Here is a 20,564-nt window from a genome sequence, read left to right on the forward strand (position 1 = left end):
TGAAATCTTTCTGCAGATTGTTTCTTATAGAGTAGTAATATTCCATAATATTCATATACCATAACTTATTCAGCCATTTTCCAACTGATGAGCATCCAATCAGTTTCCAGTCAGGAATCTACTCTTGATTCTTCTATTAATAACCATATAACTTTGGGAAAATTAATTCTCTTGTTTCCATCATTTGTGAGATGGAGGAATTGAATTTCTGGTTATAATTTTTTATACCCAAGGAAATTATACTATTTTTTTCTTCATCTTCTTCCCCTTTAGTCTTATGGAGGGTGCAGGTGCAGTTGGAGAAGGTAAGAAAAATTAGAATGAACTTTAATTAAAAAGCTAATGTTTAAGATTTTCAAATACTTTACCTAGGTTATCTCATTTAATTCTTACTACTGCCATACCTGCCCTGTGAGATAGGTGTTATAATTTAAGGCTTCTTAAACTTTTTTCCACTCAAGACCCCTTTTTTGCATGAGAAATTTTTATATGACCCTAGATATGTAGATATATGAAATAGACATACAAATCAAACATTTATTTATTGATAATAAATCATAATTTTGTGACCCCCACACGTATGGGGTCACAATTCATAGTATATGAAGCTTTGCTATAATTATCCCCTCAGGTGGGTGAAGATTAAGTAATAATAATAGTAATACTGCTGTTGATAATGATAGATGACTTATATAGCATTTACTATGTGTTATCAAATATTATCTCATTTGATCATCACAAGTGTGGGAGCTTGGTACTGTTCTTATCTTCATTTTGCAGTTTAAGAAATTGAGGTATGCTGAGATAAAGTTACTTGTCCAAAATCACATAGCTAGTAACTATCTGAGGTAAGATTTGAACTCAAGATTCCTGGATTCCTCATCTAGCTCTCTGCTCTCTGTGTCATTTAGAAGTCTTATTAGGGGTTCTAGGAATTAAGGAAGAAATACATAGGGGAGACAGAGTACTCTAATTAGATCAGAAAAATTTGTGGTTGAGTCCTGCCTCAGTCACTACTTATGCAATAATGGGAAATTCACTTAAACTCTCTGAACCTCTTTCTTTACATGTAAAATATGGATAATTATTCCTAAATAATTATTCCTATCTCACAAGCTTGCTATGAGTATCAAAATAGGTAAAATATTTAAATTATTTAGAAGACATTAAAGTATTGTGTAAATGTCAAATGAGAGAACAATTATAGGCATGCTATTAGATTTTCTTTTAACATATCTTCCATTACTCTAGATTATGACACATAAGCTACTTCCAATGTTTTTGGAAACCTTGAGGAAGAACCTTCTTCCATCTAAAAAATTATCTCAATAGTAAAAATAATCCTTTGTAACACAAACAGGTACTGAATAACTACTTCCTCTAGCCCTACCACTGTTTTACATACCATGGAGTATGCAGATGTCAAAGAGCTAATAGGCTCATTTGAGAGTCTAGACTAAGGGGAATAGAAATTGACATCAGAAGAAGCAATTCTTAATGAAGGGCTGAATTTCCTGGTATAGACTATGTTGATTATAAAAATTCAGAGAATCAGGTTAATGAAAGGCAAAAATAACGTGAATTTGTATATCTATCCTTTCTCTAAACTTCCCTAATTTTTTGAGAACACCATCTCTCTAGTTACTCAGACATACCATTTAAATAATCTTTAACTCTTCCTTCATAATTAATTATTTGCCAAATCTTACCACAATGTCCACATCTGTCTCCACTCACCTGCTTACCATGCTAGTTGAGTTCTTCATCCCATCATCCCTGAACTATTACAATTATTTCTAAATTGGTCTCCCTGTCTCTAGGTGTGTTTGGGCATGGTACACATTGAGGATAGAAGAGAGAGAGAGTAGAGAGATGGAAGAGCCATCACAACAGAATCTTATACCCAAATGGTGTTAAACAAACAGCAAATATTAAGTGATTAGCAGCTACATGGAACAGTGGATAGAGTGCTGATCATGGAGTCAGGAAGACATGTGTTCAAATCCAGCCAACTAACTTCAAGACCCTGAGCAAGCCACTTAATTCTGTTTGCCTCAGTTTTCTTATCTGTAAAATTACCTGGCTAGGGAAATGAAAAACCACCCAAGAAAAGCCCAAAATGGGATCATGAAAAGGTGAACATGGCTGAAATGATTCAACAGCAATAAAGATGTCAAGCACTGTGCTTAGATATTCAGTACACTAAAAAAACAAACAAACAAAAAGAAAAAAAAAAAAAAAAACAGCAGAAGACAAACCGTACACTCACAGAGACCCAGCTCCCAGTCTAATGGGAAAGAACAGGAATTAAATATAATATATTGACAGGATGAATTGGAGATAATTAGCATAAGGAAGATATTTGCATTAAGGGGATCAGGAAAGGTTTCTAATAGATGATTTGAAAGAATTGAAAACCCAGAGGTGAGGAATGAGAGTATTCCAGGTGTGAACAATTAGTGAAAATGCTTAGAGTGTGGAAGTGGTTTGACTTGTGCCAAGAACAATGAGGAGGGTAGTTTCACTATATGGAAGAAGATGCATGTGGAAGAGAGGAGGGTTTAGTGGGATTGGAAAATGGGGTGGTTTAAGGTGTAAGAACACTAGAGGAGTAGCTAGGTTAAGAAATTGTGTATTTAATCTTGGAAGTGGTAGGGAATCACTGAACTTTATTGAATGGAAAGGTATACAGAATGGTCAGGTCTGTGAAGTTTGATAAGTGCTTGTTCTAGCTCTGTAATCCTGGGAAGGTCATTAAACCTGATTGTCTCAACAAAAAAAGAAAAATGCTTATCAAGAACCTACTGTGTGAAGCCCTTGGTGCTAGCTGGATGCTAACTGAAATATCAGAGAGGTTATGTGACTGCATCTTGGTCAAACATCAATGAAGCATCATAAGTCTCTAGATCTATAGATTGCTTCTAAGTGTAAATTTATACACACATAATATATATATACAAATACATGCATACACATGTGTGTTTATATATTGTATACATATAATGAATTATCAGTTCCACCCCTTTATCTCTCCTTATTTTGCTCATGTTTTGGGAAATATTGGAGTATGTAGTTATTGGATTTAATTTCTTGATTCCTCCAATGGCTACTGGCTTTTCCCCTCAAATACTTTGTATTTAACTTCTTTGCATAAGTTTTATTTCTTTATGCTGTAGATGTTTATATAATTGCAAACCATTTCCTCTCCATTAAAATGGAAATTCATTGATGCTTACTATGTTCCCAATGCCTAGTACAATTCCTGGCATAAATAGGTACTTAAATTAAATACTTTATTGCCAGACACAGTGCTGAGATATGAGAATACAAATATTGAAAAGAATAGTCCCTTCCTCAGGAAGCTTATTCAGACAAAAGAGGAGGAGAATACATCTTGCTTATCAATAACTTTTCCCAGTTTGCTTTTGATATCATTTAACTAGATATCACATGGGCACATATGGCCAGACCTTCTAAGCTCTAATGGGCATGTGAAAATGAAAATTTCTTAAATGTATCTTTCTAGGAATAACCCCAAAATGTATGGCAAGACATTTGCCAAGCTCTGGTTCACTCTGTTTATTTTATTCTATTGCAGATGCATTGTGAGAGGTTTATCTGTATCCTGAGAATAATTGGAACTACCCTTTTTGGAGTCTCCCTCCTCCTGGGGATCACAGCTGCTTATATTGTTGGCTACCAGTTTTTCCAAACAGAAAATTATTATTTCTCTTTTGGACTCTATGGTGCTTTCTTAGCTTCACATCTTATCATCCAAAGCCTATTTGCCTTTCTAGAGCACAGGAAAATGAGAAGATCACTAGAAACTCCTATTAAGTTGAACAAATCTGTGGCTCTTTGCATTGCTGCATACCAAGAAGACCCTGATTACTTAAGAAAATGTTTACTTTCTGTGAAAAGGCTAACCTATCCTGGGATTAAGGTGGTCATGGTCATTGATGGCAATTCAGATGATGACCTGTATATGCTGGAGATCTTCAGAGACGTCATGGGCAGGGACACTGCGGCCACTTACATCTGGAAGAATAACTTCCACACAAAGGGCCCTGGTGAGACGGACGAGTCACATAAAGAGAGCTCACAGTACATAACCCAACTGGTCTTGTCCAACAAAAGTGTTTGCATCATGCAAAAATGGGGTGGAAAAAGAGAAGTAATGTACACAGCATTCAAAGCACTGGGGAGGAGTGTGGATTATGTGCAGGTACGTCTTCTAGACTCATTCCAATGCAAACATCCATTTAAATAAAGCCACTTTTGTATCTCTCCTGCAGTATGCTATAGACCATCCTAGGGCCTTCTGAACACAGTGTTTCTTTCAGTCTGTTTGAAAACAGCATGACTGTTGAAAGCATGTTTAAAAAAAAAAAAAACTACTGCAAAGCTGTTAGAAAGTATCTATGAAAATCCTTCATTTGTGCCATATGATTGGTTAGAAATCAAGACTATTTTGAACATGAGACCTTTTTTTCTGCCCCTCCCTCCCTTTCCCCACCCTCTCTCTTTAGCCAAGTCAAATTCAAGGTCATTTTCCACAACTTTTCAAAACCTCCAACCCTCTAAGCAAATAGTCTCTTATACTGGCTGCCCCTGGTACAAAGCTATTAGGATTCTGTTCTATTCCACCAGCCAGCCAAAAAGGAAGGCACTGTGTGGCCTTTAAAAACATTTTGCACAAAGATGAGTGAGATAGAGGAGAGTACAATTTAGAGATTGCAGGGGTGGGGGTGGGGGGCAGAGCAGATGAGAAGAAAGGAAAAAAAAGAAAAAAAAAAGAAAAGAAAAACACCCATTTGCAAAAAGCCAAAATGGTGTTTACTTCATTCTAATAACAGCATTACCTCATTCCCAACAGCCTGACCTTTGAAAACTTTCATGATGAGATTCATGTCCACACAAATAATTACCCCATGAACTTTATTATTCCCTGAGCATACACTGTAGGGTGGGATCCCTCCATCTGTACATCAGTCCTTATCTCTTACTAAAACTTTTACTGGGTCTTGGTATTGTCATAAATATTCTTATATGATAATGAAGATATCCCATGAATTTTCAAGTGGTAGCTTTTCCTAGATTTTAAAAATAAGAACAGAAAAGTTCCTGCAAAGTAAAAATTAACAGGACTATTGCTCTGCTGTCATTTTCTTTATTTTTCTTTATTTAGTTTTGCAATATTATTGGTGTCTTTTTGTTTTTATATTACACTCATTTTGGGCCTTACTCACCTATCCATCCTCCCAGTGAGCCTTCCCTGGTAACAAGAAACCAGTGGACATAGAAAATTGCCCTGACCATGTATGTAACCATCCACATCATATTCTGACCTTCCACCCCAACTAGCTATAGCTTTTCTTTAGGGCCAATATTGGTCATTGTAATTAAATTGCATTTCATTTTTTAAAGTGTTGTTTGTAAATTATTGTATTTATGTTTTCTTCTGGTTCTGCGATAATTTATACAGATCTGCCTATGAGTCTTTTAGTTTTACTTTTTCTTTTTTTTTTCTTATTATCGTTGAATTGCTTCATTGCAGGATAGTTTACCATTTCCTTCTCCAGTTCACTTTATAGATGAGGAAACTGAGGAAAACAGGGTTAAATGAGCTGCTCAGGGTGACACAGCTATTACGTATCTGAGGCTGGATTTGAGGAGGAATCATAAAGAGGAATCTTTTGGGCTTCAAGTCAAGCACTCTCTAACTATTATATTACATACATCCTGATAAATTTTTTTAAAAGAATTTTATGGTTGAAATTAATTAGTAATTAATTTTATTACAATTATTAGTTATAGTAGTTACAGTTGGTTAATAATATGAGTGGCTATAATTTACCAATGAATAGGCACCCACTTTATATCTAGTTCTTTGCTATCACAAAATATTCTTAATATCTTGAAATGTATGAAGTTTTGGATTTAATTTTTTTTTTTTTTTCCTGTCTGGCTTGACTCAATTCTCCTTTAAATAGTGATACTACTTTAAAGAGTGATAGAGCTATATCATATAGCTTGCCATCTTGAGGAGAAGAGAGGGAAAAAAAACCCTGAAAATCAAAATCTTATAAAAGTAAATGTAAAAAAAAAGTAAAAACAAAAGAAACAAAAAAGTGATATTAGATACTACTGACATTTTTGATAATTCTATAAAAAAACCTTCTTTCATTGTTCTCCAAGGTAACTTGATTATCAACATGGTATAGAGGAAAGCCTAGGTGACCTGATTCAGTAGAACTCAATATCTGAGACTCAGGTAACCTCACTGGGTTCTATCATTAATTAATGCCTCAGTTTCTTTCTTTTTAAGATAGGAGATTTGGGTACCTAGGTAGCAGAGAGGAGAATGTTGGACTTGCCCAGAACATCCTGAGTCCATATCTGGTCTCAGTCTTCTCATCTATAAAATGGTGAAAATATCACTAATCCAATAGGGCATTATGGAGATCTAATGAGAAACATAAATAAAGAGTTTTGTAAACATTAAAGTACATTATAAGGATTAGCTCATTTTAGATGGCTTTGAGAAGTTTGGGAAATTTGGCTAAGTGATTCAAACTTCTTAATTTTTGTCGTTATTGTTCATTTGTTCCAATTGTGTTCAAATCTTTGTGGTCTCATTTGTGGTTTCCTTGGCAAAGAAGATACTAGGGTGCTTTGTCATTTCATTTTTTTAATTCATTTTGCAAATGAGGAAACTGAGGCAAAGAGTTAAGTTACTTCTTTAGGGTCACAGAGCTAGTCAGTGCCAAAGAACAGAGTTTTGGTCTTCCTCCTTTGAAATATCATAAGAATGTTTTCTCCTACTTTCTTTCCTTGCTCATTGTTGTAAAAAATTATGATATGTATGATATTCACAGCAAAATAAGGGTTGTTGCCACTAAAGTATGATATTAATGTTAATTGTAATTAATAGTTATAGCAAGAATAATATTATAATCTTTTTTCTGTAATGAGTTAAGGTTTAATTAAATACTTTGCAAACAACACTATGAGGTATCATTATCCCCATTTTTCAGATGAAGAATCTGAGGCTTATAAAAGTAATTTTCCTTTTAGAGGATATGTCTTGCTCATGGGTGTGTAGCTTATTAGTATCAAAGTTCTAATAATTTGGGTACTTCATGAAGTCCCCCTGTAGGGAACAGGACAAAATGACCTCTTCCTCTGCTTTTAACTCTAACTAAATCTTATAGGAGTGATTCCTAACTGCTTTAAGCAGCTCTTATTTTCATTGGAACCTCTCCTCTTATAATTTTGACTTTGGATTTTGCTTGTATCCTTGACAACCTACACGGTGCCTGTCCAGGAAAAAAAATACAAACTTTTGAAAACGTGAAAGGGCTGATTTTCTGCTAAGGCAGTGATCAGACTTGGGAATAACAGAACTGGGGCCCTGCCCATTGTGACATAATCAACCTGGCTAAGTTAATGCTTTCTTTTGAAACAGCAGGATATTTTAAAATGAAATTCAAGTAATAATCTTGATGATGATATGTGTATGTCTATATATATGTGAATATGTTTGTTTATATGTATGTGTATATCTGTGTGTGTGTGTGTGTGTGTGTGTGTGTGTGTGCTAGATTGAGATCTCTAATTTCTTCCTGTAGGAAATTTCCCATGAGAGAATCTTGTTTATCAAAGCAAATCAGTGTCTCTTCTCAAATTTATGGTTGTTTCAGGTTTTAAGAATAAAGTGACTTGCCTCAGGTGCCATAAGGAATATGTGTCAGAGTCAGAACTTAACTTTCATCTTCCTAGAGAGGCAGCTAAGTAGTATTGTGAATAGAGACTTAGATTGCTTTAGAAAGATCTAAATTCAAATCCTTCCCAATGAGCTACCCAGGTTTGACTTAGATTATTTTAGAGATGTTTTCCAACAGGACTGGCTAACATGACTTAAAACAAGGTAATAGACTAAATGAATCTTAAATGTTTATTTTGATGCTTAAAGTATTACATTAAATTTTTGTTACATTATTAAATATCAAATCTATAAGGGTGAGGAAGAGGGACTGGCTTTATAATTTCATAGGTTATAGAGAATTTCCAAGTGAGGAAATTCTATCTCTTTATGAAGATTGGACCTTGTCTTAGGTAAGAGGTTAAGTGACAGGATCTCATAGTGTCAGAGATGGGACTTGATTGCAGGGTTTATGCATAGAAGACATTAAATGAATATTTATTGAATACTTGACCTAATCTAGTCTTCCTGTCTTTGAGAATAGCTCTTTATGTCCAATTCACTAAGCTCTGTCTCATAGATAAAAACTAAATCACTAACAGGATAGTATTACAGAGAACTTTGGGGGATTTCCCACTCCACTGACTCTAGTATATGTCTTAGGTATTCACAGGTGGCAAATGTCTAGATGAGAATAGATTAAGTATGAAGGAGTCATTTAGGGAGTTTTATAATTCTATCCATTCCATAATTCTTGGAAGAAACCTCAAACCTCAAAATATTCATGATGTTTTAATTAGTGCACAGTTTGAGGGATATCTCTTAAAATGTTCTCTGTCTTAAAATCCATTTGTTTGTTTTTACCCCTAACTTCCCTTTGTACAAATTCATACCTTTAGAAAATTTGAGGATAAGCAAAATCATGGGAAAACAGTTAAAGTAGACGGTTGTAAAGGGATTCATGTTTCTGGATAGGGTCCAGATAAACTTTAAAGGCTCCATGATAAATAATCTTCTTTTCTCAGTATCCTTCAATTTTGAAATAGGATAAGAGGTCTAAGGAAGGACCCAACTACACAGGGAGTTGTTCTGATTGTAACCTTAGGCAAGTAGTCAGTCATGTTAGGTTTCTAAAAGGGCCATCAAGTCAAATAATCAATCTGTTTGCTCCAGGTTCCTCATCTGTAAAATGAGCTAGAAAAGGAAAGACAAACCTTGTCAGCCAAGAAAATTTCAAATGGAGTCACAAAGAACCAAACAGCACTAAAACAACAAAAAAATTGTTGTGGGCAGAATTGGAACCCAATTTTTCTTGATCCAAAACCCAGTGCTCTCCCTATTTATGTAAACCCCACTGGATTTATTAGTTATTTTCTGATTATTTAAAAAACAAAAAACAAAAAACCTCAATATAACCAGTAATACTTTATTAACAAGGGTCAAAATAGTTTTGTTCAGTGTTATAGTGGTCAGAAGCCTTGAATTCAAACTCAGACTTTGCCAATTACTTGCTTCCTATGTGAATTGGAACTAAGTTACTAGTTCTTCTGTAAACCTCAGTTTCCTCATCTGTAAAATGAAACAATTGAATTATATTGGAGATGTCATATTTAAGGCTAGTCATCATCCCCACACACTGGAATAAGACTAAAATGTGATTGGAAATTTTTAACAAAATAAAAATTAGAATATAACAGAGATAGTATTAGTTCTGACTTTTAAGTCTACAAGAATCCATTTGTAACTGTAAGGATCCATGTCTACTTGAGTTTGATACAAGTGAGATAAATCACAAAGGCCACTGATCACTTTGAATCTTATGAAATTTTAGATGTATTTTGATTATTTCCATGCTTCAACTATATATTTTACCCTATTCTACAAGATAGTAGAGTCTTTAAGGACAGCCCTCCCCTTTCCTCTGATTTCTTGTAAACTCTATGACACCATATGCTGAATAGATATTAAGTACTGAATGATTTTGACTGTTTAAGTCAAATAAAATTCCCTATATAGAAAGGGTCAGGTTTTTTTGTTTTTTGTTTTTTGTTTTTCCCCCTAAACAGCTAGTGTTACCATTTTTTTCTCTTTATACTTGCACAACGCCATACATCTTCATTCTGTTAAATTAGGTGATAAATATAAATTTGGAGTTTTCTAGGGCAAGAGTCTTAGGCCCATAGCAATCCAAGTCATATGAAGCCACTTTTTCTGAGAGGTTATCATGAGAATTGACATCAGGATATCTGGGTTTCAAATCTTACTTTCTGTGTAACTTACTTTGTCAATTCATTTTTTGAGATTCCGTTTCTTGATCTATAAAATGGGGAAAAGAACAAAAGAACTACTGACCTCACAAGAGCTACATAAATTTGAGTAATTATTTAGTTGCTTCTGTAATGAGATTAAAGGCTTTAGGTAGGAATGGGACAAATAAAAGAAAATTAGTTCTGGGAGGTGAACATAAATATGTGAGTTGAGTTTAAAGCAACTAGTATAAAATCTGAGATTTTGAGTGGCTTCTTCCAATGTCCCAGATCTCTTAGTGGCAAACTCTTTCCCAGGGGATCTTTGATAGTTTTACTTTTCGGTTATGGCTGAAAAAAATCATGAGAATTTTCTCATAGAATTTTTGGCACTCTGCTTTTGGAAACTGGGAGGAGGCTGGGGATATTCAACATCTTAGAACCGTATAGCTTTCCTTTAAATTTAGCTTTTTATAAGAGGCAGTTTTAACTTGCTCACATTCACAAACTTTTATGGCAATTTGAACATTAATTTTGGATTGCTCTTTCCTGTTGTCCTTAGCCTTATTTTAGCTCAATTTTACCTTTCCTGGCTTAAGTCAATACCAGTGGGTGTGTCACTAATGCATCCAGATGCTGGATTTTGAAGGTGGTTTTGGAACTGTGCCTTCACCTTTTGCTGCCCTCCTCTTAGGCCTTCTGCCCAGCTTGTAGCACTTGTGCGTGACCAGTGACTGACACCCCTTAAAAGGAGTGGGCATCCAGCTTGGGAAAACCACCTGGTCCCCTTTTCCTAAAATGTTTAGAATGCCAACTTAGATATAAGACATCCATGAAATTTTGTTACTAGTAATCATGTTAGAGTTCCCAGTCTAAAATATTGTCTATCTTTCATTTCTCTATTCTAAAATCAGAGAGTACAAGGAAACCAGTCATCCATCCAATGTAGAGACAAACCACCCTTTTAAGGGTTTTTACTTGAACATGTGCATTTATTCCCAAAATAGATAACTCATTTTATAAAAGAATTCATCATGAAACATTTATTGATTTAAAATTATGCTATTTGTGATTTTTTTCAAAAGATGTATAAAGGGAAGAGCAGTTACATATATATATATATATAGAAATATATATATAATCTGTTCCTACATGCATTTATATACACATATATGTTATTTTTATTTTTATTTATTTATTTTATTTATTTTTATTATCTACATATTGGTAGGCATGAATGAGAACAAGGCAGGTTTGCAGTGTTTGTTTCCTTCCTCTCTTCAGATATAGGGCTTGTGTTTGAAGAGACTGTTTATAAGGTAGAGATATCTTGTTTTTGCTTTTTCCATTAGAACATATTTTTCTAATCCCCCACTATAGCCTTCTTTATATTCACAAAATGATTTGAGGCATTGTTAAGAATGGAACTTTTGGATTAAAAATCAGTTCCTCAATTCATAAATATTTATAAAGTACCTGTCATGTGGCCAGACAGAAACATTAGCCTGGATGCTTGAGAAATCTGATATACTTAGATTCCTAATAAGTGATCATTTTCCATCTGAACATCAAGAACTGTACTTTAAGAGAAGAGAGACTTAATCCTTGTACAAATGATGCTTCTAAGAGGGAAAAATGCCTAATTTTTGCTAAAACAGAAAGCCGAAACAAAAAGTAAGGAGCACATCTAATATATGAGAAGAGAGAATTTGGGGGACATTAGTGTCTCAATCTCCTTATGATGACAAATAGATGTTTTTATATAAGGAGATTAACTAGGAATCCATAGAACAGCACTGAAGTAGGTAGGATATTATGAGATTCAAAAAATAATATTAATCTTCTAACCAGAATAGATTTATTTGTTTTACTATCAAACATGGTTTTCTTTTGAGTGACACTTGAACCAGTCAATATCTTTAGAGGCATGTTCCTTATTTCTATGTACTAAAGAATATGGAGCAAACTCCACTATTGTATTTCACATACTCTTTTCTATCTGTACATGTGCTTTCCCCCCTCTGGGACTTCATAAGAACTTGCAAAACATCCCCAGAAGTTATTTCAACACAGATAACAGCATCCTAAGTCATTCCAAGATTCCAGCCATCCCATCCAGCAGATCTCTAAATACATTAACTAAAACACATTAACAAGAGGGTTTTTGAGATGCCAGAGTTGTGGCACCCAAAATCTCAGCAAGAAGCTTGAAAATAGTTGGAGAAAGCATGTAATATCAAAGTATAAATGAGCCAAAGCTTTTCTCTTTGGATATTTTTCCAAGTTTCCTTCTCCTCATTCATCCTTCTTTCTATTGTACTTTCTATTGTCAGGTGTGTGATTCAGACACCATGCTTGACCCAGCCTCATCTGTGGAAATGGTCAAGGTCTTGGAGGAAGACCCTATGGTTGGAGGTGTTGGTGGAGATGTGCAGGTGAATATAACTAATATTTGACTTGAATAAAACAAGATTATACTATAGTATATGCTTTCTGGATCCCTTAAAATACCTGAAATTGAATTCTCTTGGAATTTAATTTCTAAAACATTCCATATATATATATATATGTATATATATATATATATATATATATTTTTTTTTTTTTTTTTTTGAGGCTGGGGTTAAGTGACTTGCCCAGGGTCACACAGCTAGCTAGGAAGTGTTAAGTGTCTGAGACCAAATTTGAACTCAGGTCCTCCTGAATTCAAGGCTGGTGCTCTATCCACTGCACCACCTAGCTGCCCCCAAAACATTCCATATTTAAAGAGAAATTTCCTATTATAAATGTATACTTATTGTTCTAAAATGAGAGATAATATGACATAGTGGATAAAAGGCTAGCCTTGAATTCAAGAAGAACAGAGTTCAAGGATGATCTTTAAAAAGTACTAGTTGTGTGAACCCAGGGAAATTATTTAATCTCTTAGTGCCCTAGGCAACTTGCTAAGATTCTTAAGTTACAGAAGAGTTGCCAAACTAATTGTGGAAGAAGTTTCCACACCAGAAATTACCACATAGCTGAAATCAGAAGTTCAAACCAATGCTTAAAATAATTCTATGCAGTTCCATAAAGGCTGCCTGTAGGAAGCCAAGGAGTTGATTTTGTGTATGTGTGTGTGTGTGTGAATACATATATAAATATATGTATATGTTTTAAGTTTTTTATTATATACTTGTAACCAGCAGATATTTAAACATGAAAACAAGAAAATAGTACATATAATTCAATTAAAAAAAAAAGTATATTGAATTCAATCAGGTGGCAATAAACAATTAATCCATTACCAGTATTTTCAAATTTCCAAATTTATGTATATTTTATGTACATCTACATATTTTATATTGTTTGTGTCCCCTTTTGAATTACTTTTCATCTCTTTCACAATGTTTTACACACTGACCCCACAAAAAATTGTGTCCCATCGCTCTAATAAGTAACTACAGTAAATCAAAGCAGCTCAGCATGTCAGTCATTTCTGAAAAATGCATTTTGCATGTGTAGATCATGAAGACAGCTAAGTGATAGTAAGTATACATCTTGTATCCTTGTGCAAATGATGCTTCTAAGAGGAAAACATGTCTAATCTTTGCTAAAACAGAAATCCAAACAAAAAGTAAGGAGTATATCCATATGCCACACTAGACATAAAGGAAAAAAAAATAATAATGGGGGTTCCCATTATTTTGATTAAGTTTTTCAGGTTGGGAAAAAACATTAATAATGGATTTTAAAAGAGGAGGAAGTGCTCATAAAATAAAAAAAAATAAGAGGAAATCACTATTAAAAGAGTGGAAAAGAAAATGGCATATAAGGTACAAGACAATAGTGAAAGAAAACAGTTGTTCTTTTTAGCGACAGAACAAAAGGCAAAAGAAGTGGTTGGAATGTGGCAGGGAATGAGCAGTGGGAGAGCTCAAAAGGACCTTTGGGAAACTCAAATCAACAATAGAAGCATATAAGAAAGGAAATCTATAAGCTTATGGTGATAATAGAATGTCAAGTAAGACTCAGAAGAGAAAATATAGGCAGTCAAATATCCACAAGGGAGAGAATCTATGATCTAAGTGAAGGATGAATGGAATGGATTTGAGAGTCCTCTGAAGCATTCTGCTATAGTTGCTTTATCTTTAAAATACACAAAGTTATTTCAAGATCTTGCCTTTTTGGGCAAACAATTGTTTATATTGAAAGTGACAACCTCTGGGAGAAGTATGGGAGAGAGGAGGCAGTAAGACATTTTAAAATAATTTGGAAATTGAGGAGAGCTGGAGTGAATCAGGCTTCAGGTCTTCCATATTAAGTTATAGAATTGAGGGAGAGAAGAATAAGAGACTAAAGATTGGACTCAGGAAATCACAATAAAAAAGATTATTAAAAGAACTATTTTCCAAAAGACATCTTACTGTGATGTTCAGAAAAGCAAGAAAATCAGGAGAAGATATTAGTATAGAAATTTAGGAAGGGGTAAATGAAAAACCTATTGAGCTCATCAAGGGTTGAAGATAGTAAGAAGGTATTCATTAGATTTAGACCTGGGTACTGAGCTTTGCATATATTCTTTTTAAAGCTGCTTAATCTTTCTTTTTCTAATTGCAGATTTTAAACAAATATGATTCTTGGATCTCATTCCTTAGCAGTGTGAGATACTGGATGGCTTTTAACATAGAAAGAGCTTGTCAATCCTATTTTGGCTGTGTGCAGTGCATCAGTGGACCCCTGGGAATGTACAGAAACTCTTTGCTTCATGACTTTGTAGAAGACTGGTACAATCAAGAATTCATGGGCAACCAATGTAGCTTTGGAGATGACAGACATCTGACTAATCGAGTACTAAGTCTGGGATATGCCACAAAATATACTGCCAGATCTAAGTGCCTTACAGAAACACCAATAGAGTACCTGAGATGGCTGAACCAGCAGACCCGATGGAGCAAGTCATACTTTCGGGAGTGGCTGTACAATGCCATGTGGTTCCATAAACATCATTTGTGGATGACCTATGAAGCTGTTATCACTGGATTCTTTCCTTTCTTCCTCATTGCCACAGTTATCCAGCTCTTCTACAGAGGGAAAATTTGGAACATTCTCCTTTTTCTATTAACTGTCCAGTTTGTGGGCCTCATCAAGGCTTCTTTTGCCAGCTGCCTAAGAGGGAATATCGTCATGGTTTTCATGTCCTTATATTCAGTATTATACATGTCAAGTTTACTCCCAGCAAAAATTTTTGCCATTGCCACAATAAACAAGGCAGGGTGGGGCACATCAGGAAGGAAAACTATTGTTGTTAACTTCATTGGACTCATCCCAGTGTCCATTTGGTTTACAATCCTTTTGGGTGGTGTAATTTTCACCATTTATAGGGAGTCAAAAAAGGAATTTAGTGATTCTAAACAGACAGTTCTTATCATTGGTTCATTAGTCTATGCATGCTATTGGGTTATGCTATTGACTCTGTATGTGGTTCTCATCAGCAAGTGTGGCAGGCGGAAGAAGGAGCAACAATATGACATGGTGCTTGATGTATGAGTTTACTTTTCCTAAAGTTTGCAAACACACACACATACACACAACACTTTTGTCATCTTCTATAGGGACTGTAACGAACTGGGGGCATTGGGTAATGTCACCAAGGGAAATTCACTGCTGCTGGAACTTGAACATTCAATTTCTATGGGTTTATTTTGATTTTGCCAAAGTAAAATGATAGATCACACAAGGATAAACTCAGATTTAACCTGTTATTTTTATGAAAACAAGATGAATTCTTTATGCACTTTTTTCCTACTGTGCATATGCCTGATAGTGTTTGCCTCATATACCTCACTAGTCATGCTTATGTGGGTTCTCAAGCAAGAAAAGCATTGGAAATCTCAAGGAAAAGTTCTTTCAACTTTACAATCTAATTTATGGACTGTTTTGATAGATTTTTTAAAAAGACTTTTTTTTTTTTTTTTGGAAAAGGTCTTCTGTCTTAGTCTGCCAAATACAATGCCAAAGGATAATCTGAAAGCCCAATGGCTTGGCTGTATTTTTCTACTATTGTATTGTGTGTCTGTGTTTTGTATGATGACTTTTCCAACACAATTTTTTGCATATTCCTTATTCTATTTTTCTGCCAAAACCCACTTATACTTCTTTTTAAACAGATTTTGAAAGAATTCATGCTTAAAAAACAAAAAACAAAAAAACAAAAAACAAACTGCCCAAAATGTGAAGCTTTGTTGGCTGATGCTGTTCATGATAGAAATAATAAAACATTTCTCTCTGCCTTTTAAAATTGAACAGTTATTTCTATGAGAAGGCAATTTAGATTTCTGTCTTTTACCTTTGGACTTCCGTTCTATTTAAAAAAAACTAATAAAATTATCCAATTTTTATGGAAAAAAATCATATTTTTGTATGTATCCAAAAATATGTCATTTTAAATCAAGGCCAAAGGGGTAAGTAAGTGCAATTTTGTCATAATTGAGTTAAAAGGAACACTGGTTCTCAAAAGCCAATGCTAGAGACACATCACTGCTCAGAATGTGTGTGTTTTTGTGGGTTTAATATGCATAGGGGATAAAGTTTAATATCCTTTGGACCTATAGCTAATATTTACACAGACCACATAAAAAGTGATGAGCTAAAGTAGTCATTTGGCTCCTGACATATCATATATTTCCAATCAGATAACTGTTCAATTTCCACTTGACTTTGCCTGTGTAGACAGAGGATAAAATCAGCCTCATTGGTCAAAATCAAAAAAGAGTTGGGCGCAATATAGTGGTCTTATTGAGCCTATTGTTCAATATTCTTTTGAATAATAAAATTTCCCTCCAAAAGTATTTGGTTATGGATTATACAAGATTACCTCAACTTTCCCTCTCCTGACATACCTACACAGTACAAGGAAAGGAGAAGGCTAGTACCTATTTCTTGAAACTGAGCATATAAAAAACCAAACTGGATATTCTGGGTCCCCACCTTCTACCAACCCCTAAAACACACACACATACACACACACACACACACACACACAGAGCTCCACTTTGGCACCTCAGCTATCCAAAATGGTAACTAGCATTGCAAATCTTTTCTTGTACTTTGTGCTGTGTAGATTTGGGCTAAACATGTGTTTGGAACCCATAGACCAAGTAGCCATTCTTTGTATTATGACATTAAAAAGCCCTGTGTTAAAGCAGAAACCTTTTTTTAATGAATTAGCTATCTTTTCTGCTTCTTTTTTATGCGGGCACCCACATGAAATTCTGCTCTAGAGAGCTGCACATGCTCACTGCCTTCTGGTTTGTCTTAATTCAAGGTTCACAATTATTTGAAAAACAATGCTCAATGAGCCTGTGAGAAAACAACACAGCCATTCAAAAATATAACTAGATTAAAACTTGATTTTACCTTTTTAACTATTTATGTTCTAAATTAAGCTTTGATAACATTCAAATGTCAAATTCTTTCATTCTATAAAATGGTTGAATTAATTGCCTGTATTTATTTTAGCAATTATTCAATATATTTCCAGTATAGGATGTATAGTAAAATTGATTCTTTTTGTAAATAAAATATTTTTGATAAAATTCTTGCTATTTTCTTTTTTCCCCTTGGATTTGATTTAAGAGTGTGACTTTATGGCAAGGGTTACAGCTGCCTAGGACAGAAAAAATATTGATTATTTATGTCATCTTGAAGTAGAAATTCATAATTTTATTAAATCTAGCTTTTGAGATGTCAAAATTGCCCATTTCAATTAATTATAAGTACTAATAACTTAGGGCATCTAAGTTACTGAGTTCCTGAGTTCAATTCTGGCCTTAGACATTAACAGGCTATGGGATCTTAAATCACTTAACCTTGTTTATCTCAGTTTCCTCATTTGTAAAAGGAGTTGGAGTAAAATGGCAAACTGCTGCAGTATCTTTGCCAAGAAGATCTGAAATGGTGTCACAGAGATTTGAGCATGACTGAATAACAACAAAATTTTCAACCTGGTTAACTCCCACCCCTTCTTCCTTTTTTTTTTTTTTTTTTTTTTTCTCACTTTCCTCCTTTGTTCTCCTTTTTAAAAACCTTTTTGGAAAAATTATTATAAAACAATACATTTCACTTGGGGGGTGATTGACTATGAATATTTTAAAGGGTAATTGTACTCCCATTTCTCTACTACTTTTTTCTCTTCTCTTTTCATATGGTTCTTTTCCCTTTCTATTATTAGACACTTCTATATCTTTCAGGATTTTAACCAGTCAACCAGTGTGTATTGTGCTTGATCTATTTCTGGCATTATGCTAAGTTACAGGATTAAAAAGAAAGGCAATAAGTTAAAAACTATCCTCAAAAAGCTCACATTCTAAAGGGGGAAAAACAGAAATGAATATGTACATAAAAGATATATAAAGTATACATAGAAGGCAATTCCCTAAAAGAGAAAGAAATGGAGTTTTCAAGCATGTGGAGAGAGAAGTGGGATAGGGAAGTGGGAAAGGTCTTCTGCAGGAGGTGATATGCAAGCTGAGTTATGAAGGTAACCAGGGAAGCCAGAAGGTGGAGGTGAAGCAAAATGCCAAACAAAATACTGAGAATATGTTAATAATTGGAAAAAAGATGCTGAATTTCATTGGCATGAATATTAACATCTACTCAGAGTTAAATCTCCCTCCAACTAAATGGTACTCTATTCAGATCTCATCAGATGACTCTCTTGAAACTCATCTAATCTGGTCTGAGGATCACTAAGTCTTTCTAGCCTGGTTGGTCTAAATAGAGCTTTGCCATTGACATGTCACTGACAGTCATTAAAAACACATCCTCCTTGACAATTAACATTTAATGCCTTATATAAATAATACCAATATAATATAATACTTCCAGTATTGGCAATGCCATGAGATAGGTAAAAGAAGTATCTTAGTCTATTTTATATGTAAGGAAATTAAGATCTAGAGAGGCTGAATGAATTTTCCATCTCCATAGAAGCTAATCAGGGAAACTAAGTCTTCCTGACTCTAGATCCATCATTATCTACTTCACTACTCTGCCTTTCTATGAAGTATATAAGAATTATCCTTTAGTTATAGAATACTAATGATAATTGTGCTTGATCTTATTTGTGTAGTGTGGTGTTAGGTTTTGTTGTAAGCCCCTGTTTCAGAGCCTAGGTTGGCTAGTTTAGCCTCACTGCCCCTTGTATAGTAGAAAGTGAAAGAAGAGGTATTGCTTGCTCTCTCTTGCTCTCGCTCTTGCTCTTTCTCTCCACTTCTCTGTTTCTCTCTTTGTCTTGTCTTCTGTCTCTCTATCTTTGTCTCTGCCTGCCTCTGTTTCTTTGTCTCTGTCTTCCTTTCTATCTCTCTCTCTGTGTCTCTGTTTCTGTCTATATCGCTGTCTTTCTCTGTCTCTTTGTCTCTTTCTCTGTCTCTCTCTGTATCTGTCTCCCCCCGCACCCCCCCCCCTCCATCTCTCTCTGTCTCCCTCCCTCTCCCTCTTCATCTCCCTACCCCAATGACATGTCATGAAGACATGTCTTGGACATGGGCTTCATGTTCTCTTTGGAACTATCACTATAGAATTTAGAATGATGTTATATTAAAAGGAGTTTCCAACCATAGGAAGTTTTCCTTTTGGACCTTTCCATTTGTTCCTTTATGCAGAGGCTGAACAGTAACTTATCTGACATATTGTGATTCTTTTCTTTTCATGTATGAGTTGAATTAAATGAATGTTAAGGTCCCTTTCAACTCTCAGCATTTCTTGTTTTGTGAAATCTCAAGTATGAGATACCGATTTAAAGAAATGGGAAAGGAAGAAAAAAAAAATGGTAGCTGTGTAATAATCGCTAGCATCCCAATTAGGATTTGATCATGATAGTAACAAAAATGGCAGATAATGACACTCAGTATTTCCCTGACCAGATAGGTCAGTACCTTCACGTCTATTCTTGGAAAAATGGATGGAACTTGTTGCTGTTACAGTCTAACTTCTATGTGGAAAAACCTATGCTGTAATCAAGTTTTCCTATCATTTTATCTGATATATTCCTCTCCTTTTGGGTTGTGGAGATAATTAAATATAATGCAAATCAGATGTTCCCTAAGAAATAGAAACAGTAATTGATGGTACAAAAAGCTAATATGTTGCTTCCTTTTATTGATTTGTAATTCAGTCCAAGAAATATCTTTGCTTTGAATTCATGATTATGCCTCTTAATCTTATTTAAAAAAAAAAAAAAAAGTAGTAGAAGGATCATTGGTTTGAATAGATGATTATCCTAAGAGTACCATGTACCTTGATCTAGCTGAGTGGGGGTCAGATTGAAGGATCTCCAGAAGCTACTCTTATATTAACATGACATTTTACATTTTACATTGTCCTTTCATAGCCAATATTTCCTTTGATTCTTAAAACATCAATATGTTCAAAGTAAAAACAAGGGATATTATCTTCCTTTTTAATATGGAGAAATTAAGATTCACTCATAGAGATAACATAATTTATACAAGGTTACAGAACTAATAAGTGCCAATGCTGGGATTGGAATATCAGTCTATTGCTTTTTATGCCACAATATAGAAAGTACTTATAAATAATGACTATTTCATCATGAATCTTGGCTAAAGAAA

At 34.4% G+C, this 20,564-nt stretch overlaps 1 protein-coding gene across 1 annotated transcript in view; it reads left to right on the forward strand.

Moving 5' to 3' along the window:
- The window catches only part of HAS2 (hyaluronan synthase 2), a 32,609-nt gene extending 16,378 nt beyond the window's left edge, over positions 1-16,231 (forward strand). Inside the window, exons 2-4 of the mRNA XM_074266462.1 lie at positions 3,599-4,225; positions 12,285-12,386; positions 14,551-16,231. Coding sequence (XP_074122563.1) covers positions 3,599-4,225; positions 12,285-12,386; positions 14,551-15,480 — 1,659 coding nt within the window. The 3' untranslated portion in view covers positions 15,481-16,231. The remainder of the gene's footprint in view (positions 1-3,598; positions 4,226-12,284; positions 12,387-14,550) is intronic.
- The last annotated feature ends 4,333 nt before the right edge of the window (positions 16,232-20,564 follow it).

Source organism: Sminthopsis crassicaudata, chromosome 1 (genome assembly GCF_048593235.1).
Source record: "Sminthopsis crassicaudata isolate SCR6 chromosome 1, ASM4859323v1, whole genome shotgun sequence".
Taxonomy (NCBI): Eukaryota; Metazoa; Chordata; class Mammalia; order Dasyuromorphia; family Dasyuridae; genus Sminthopsis; species Sminthopsis crassicaudata.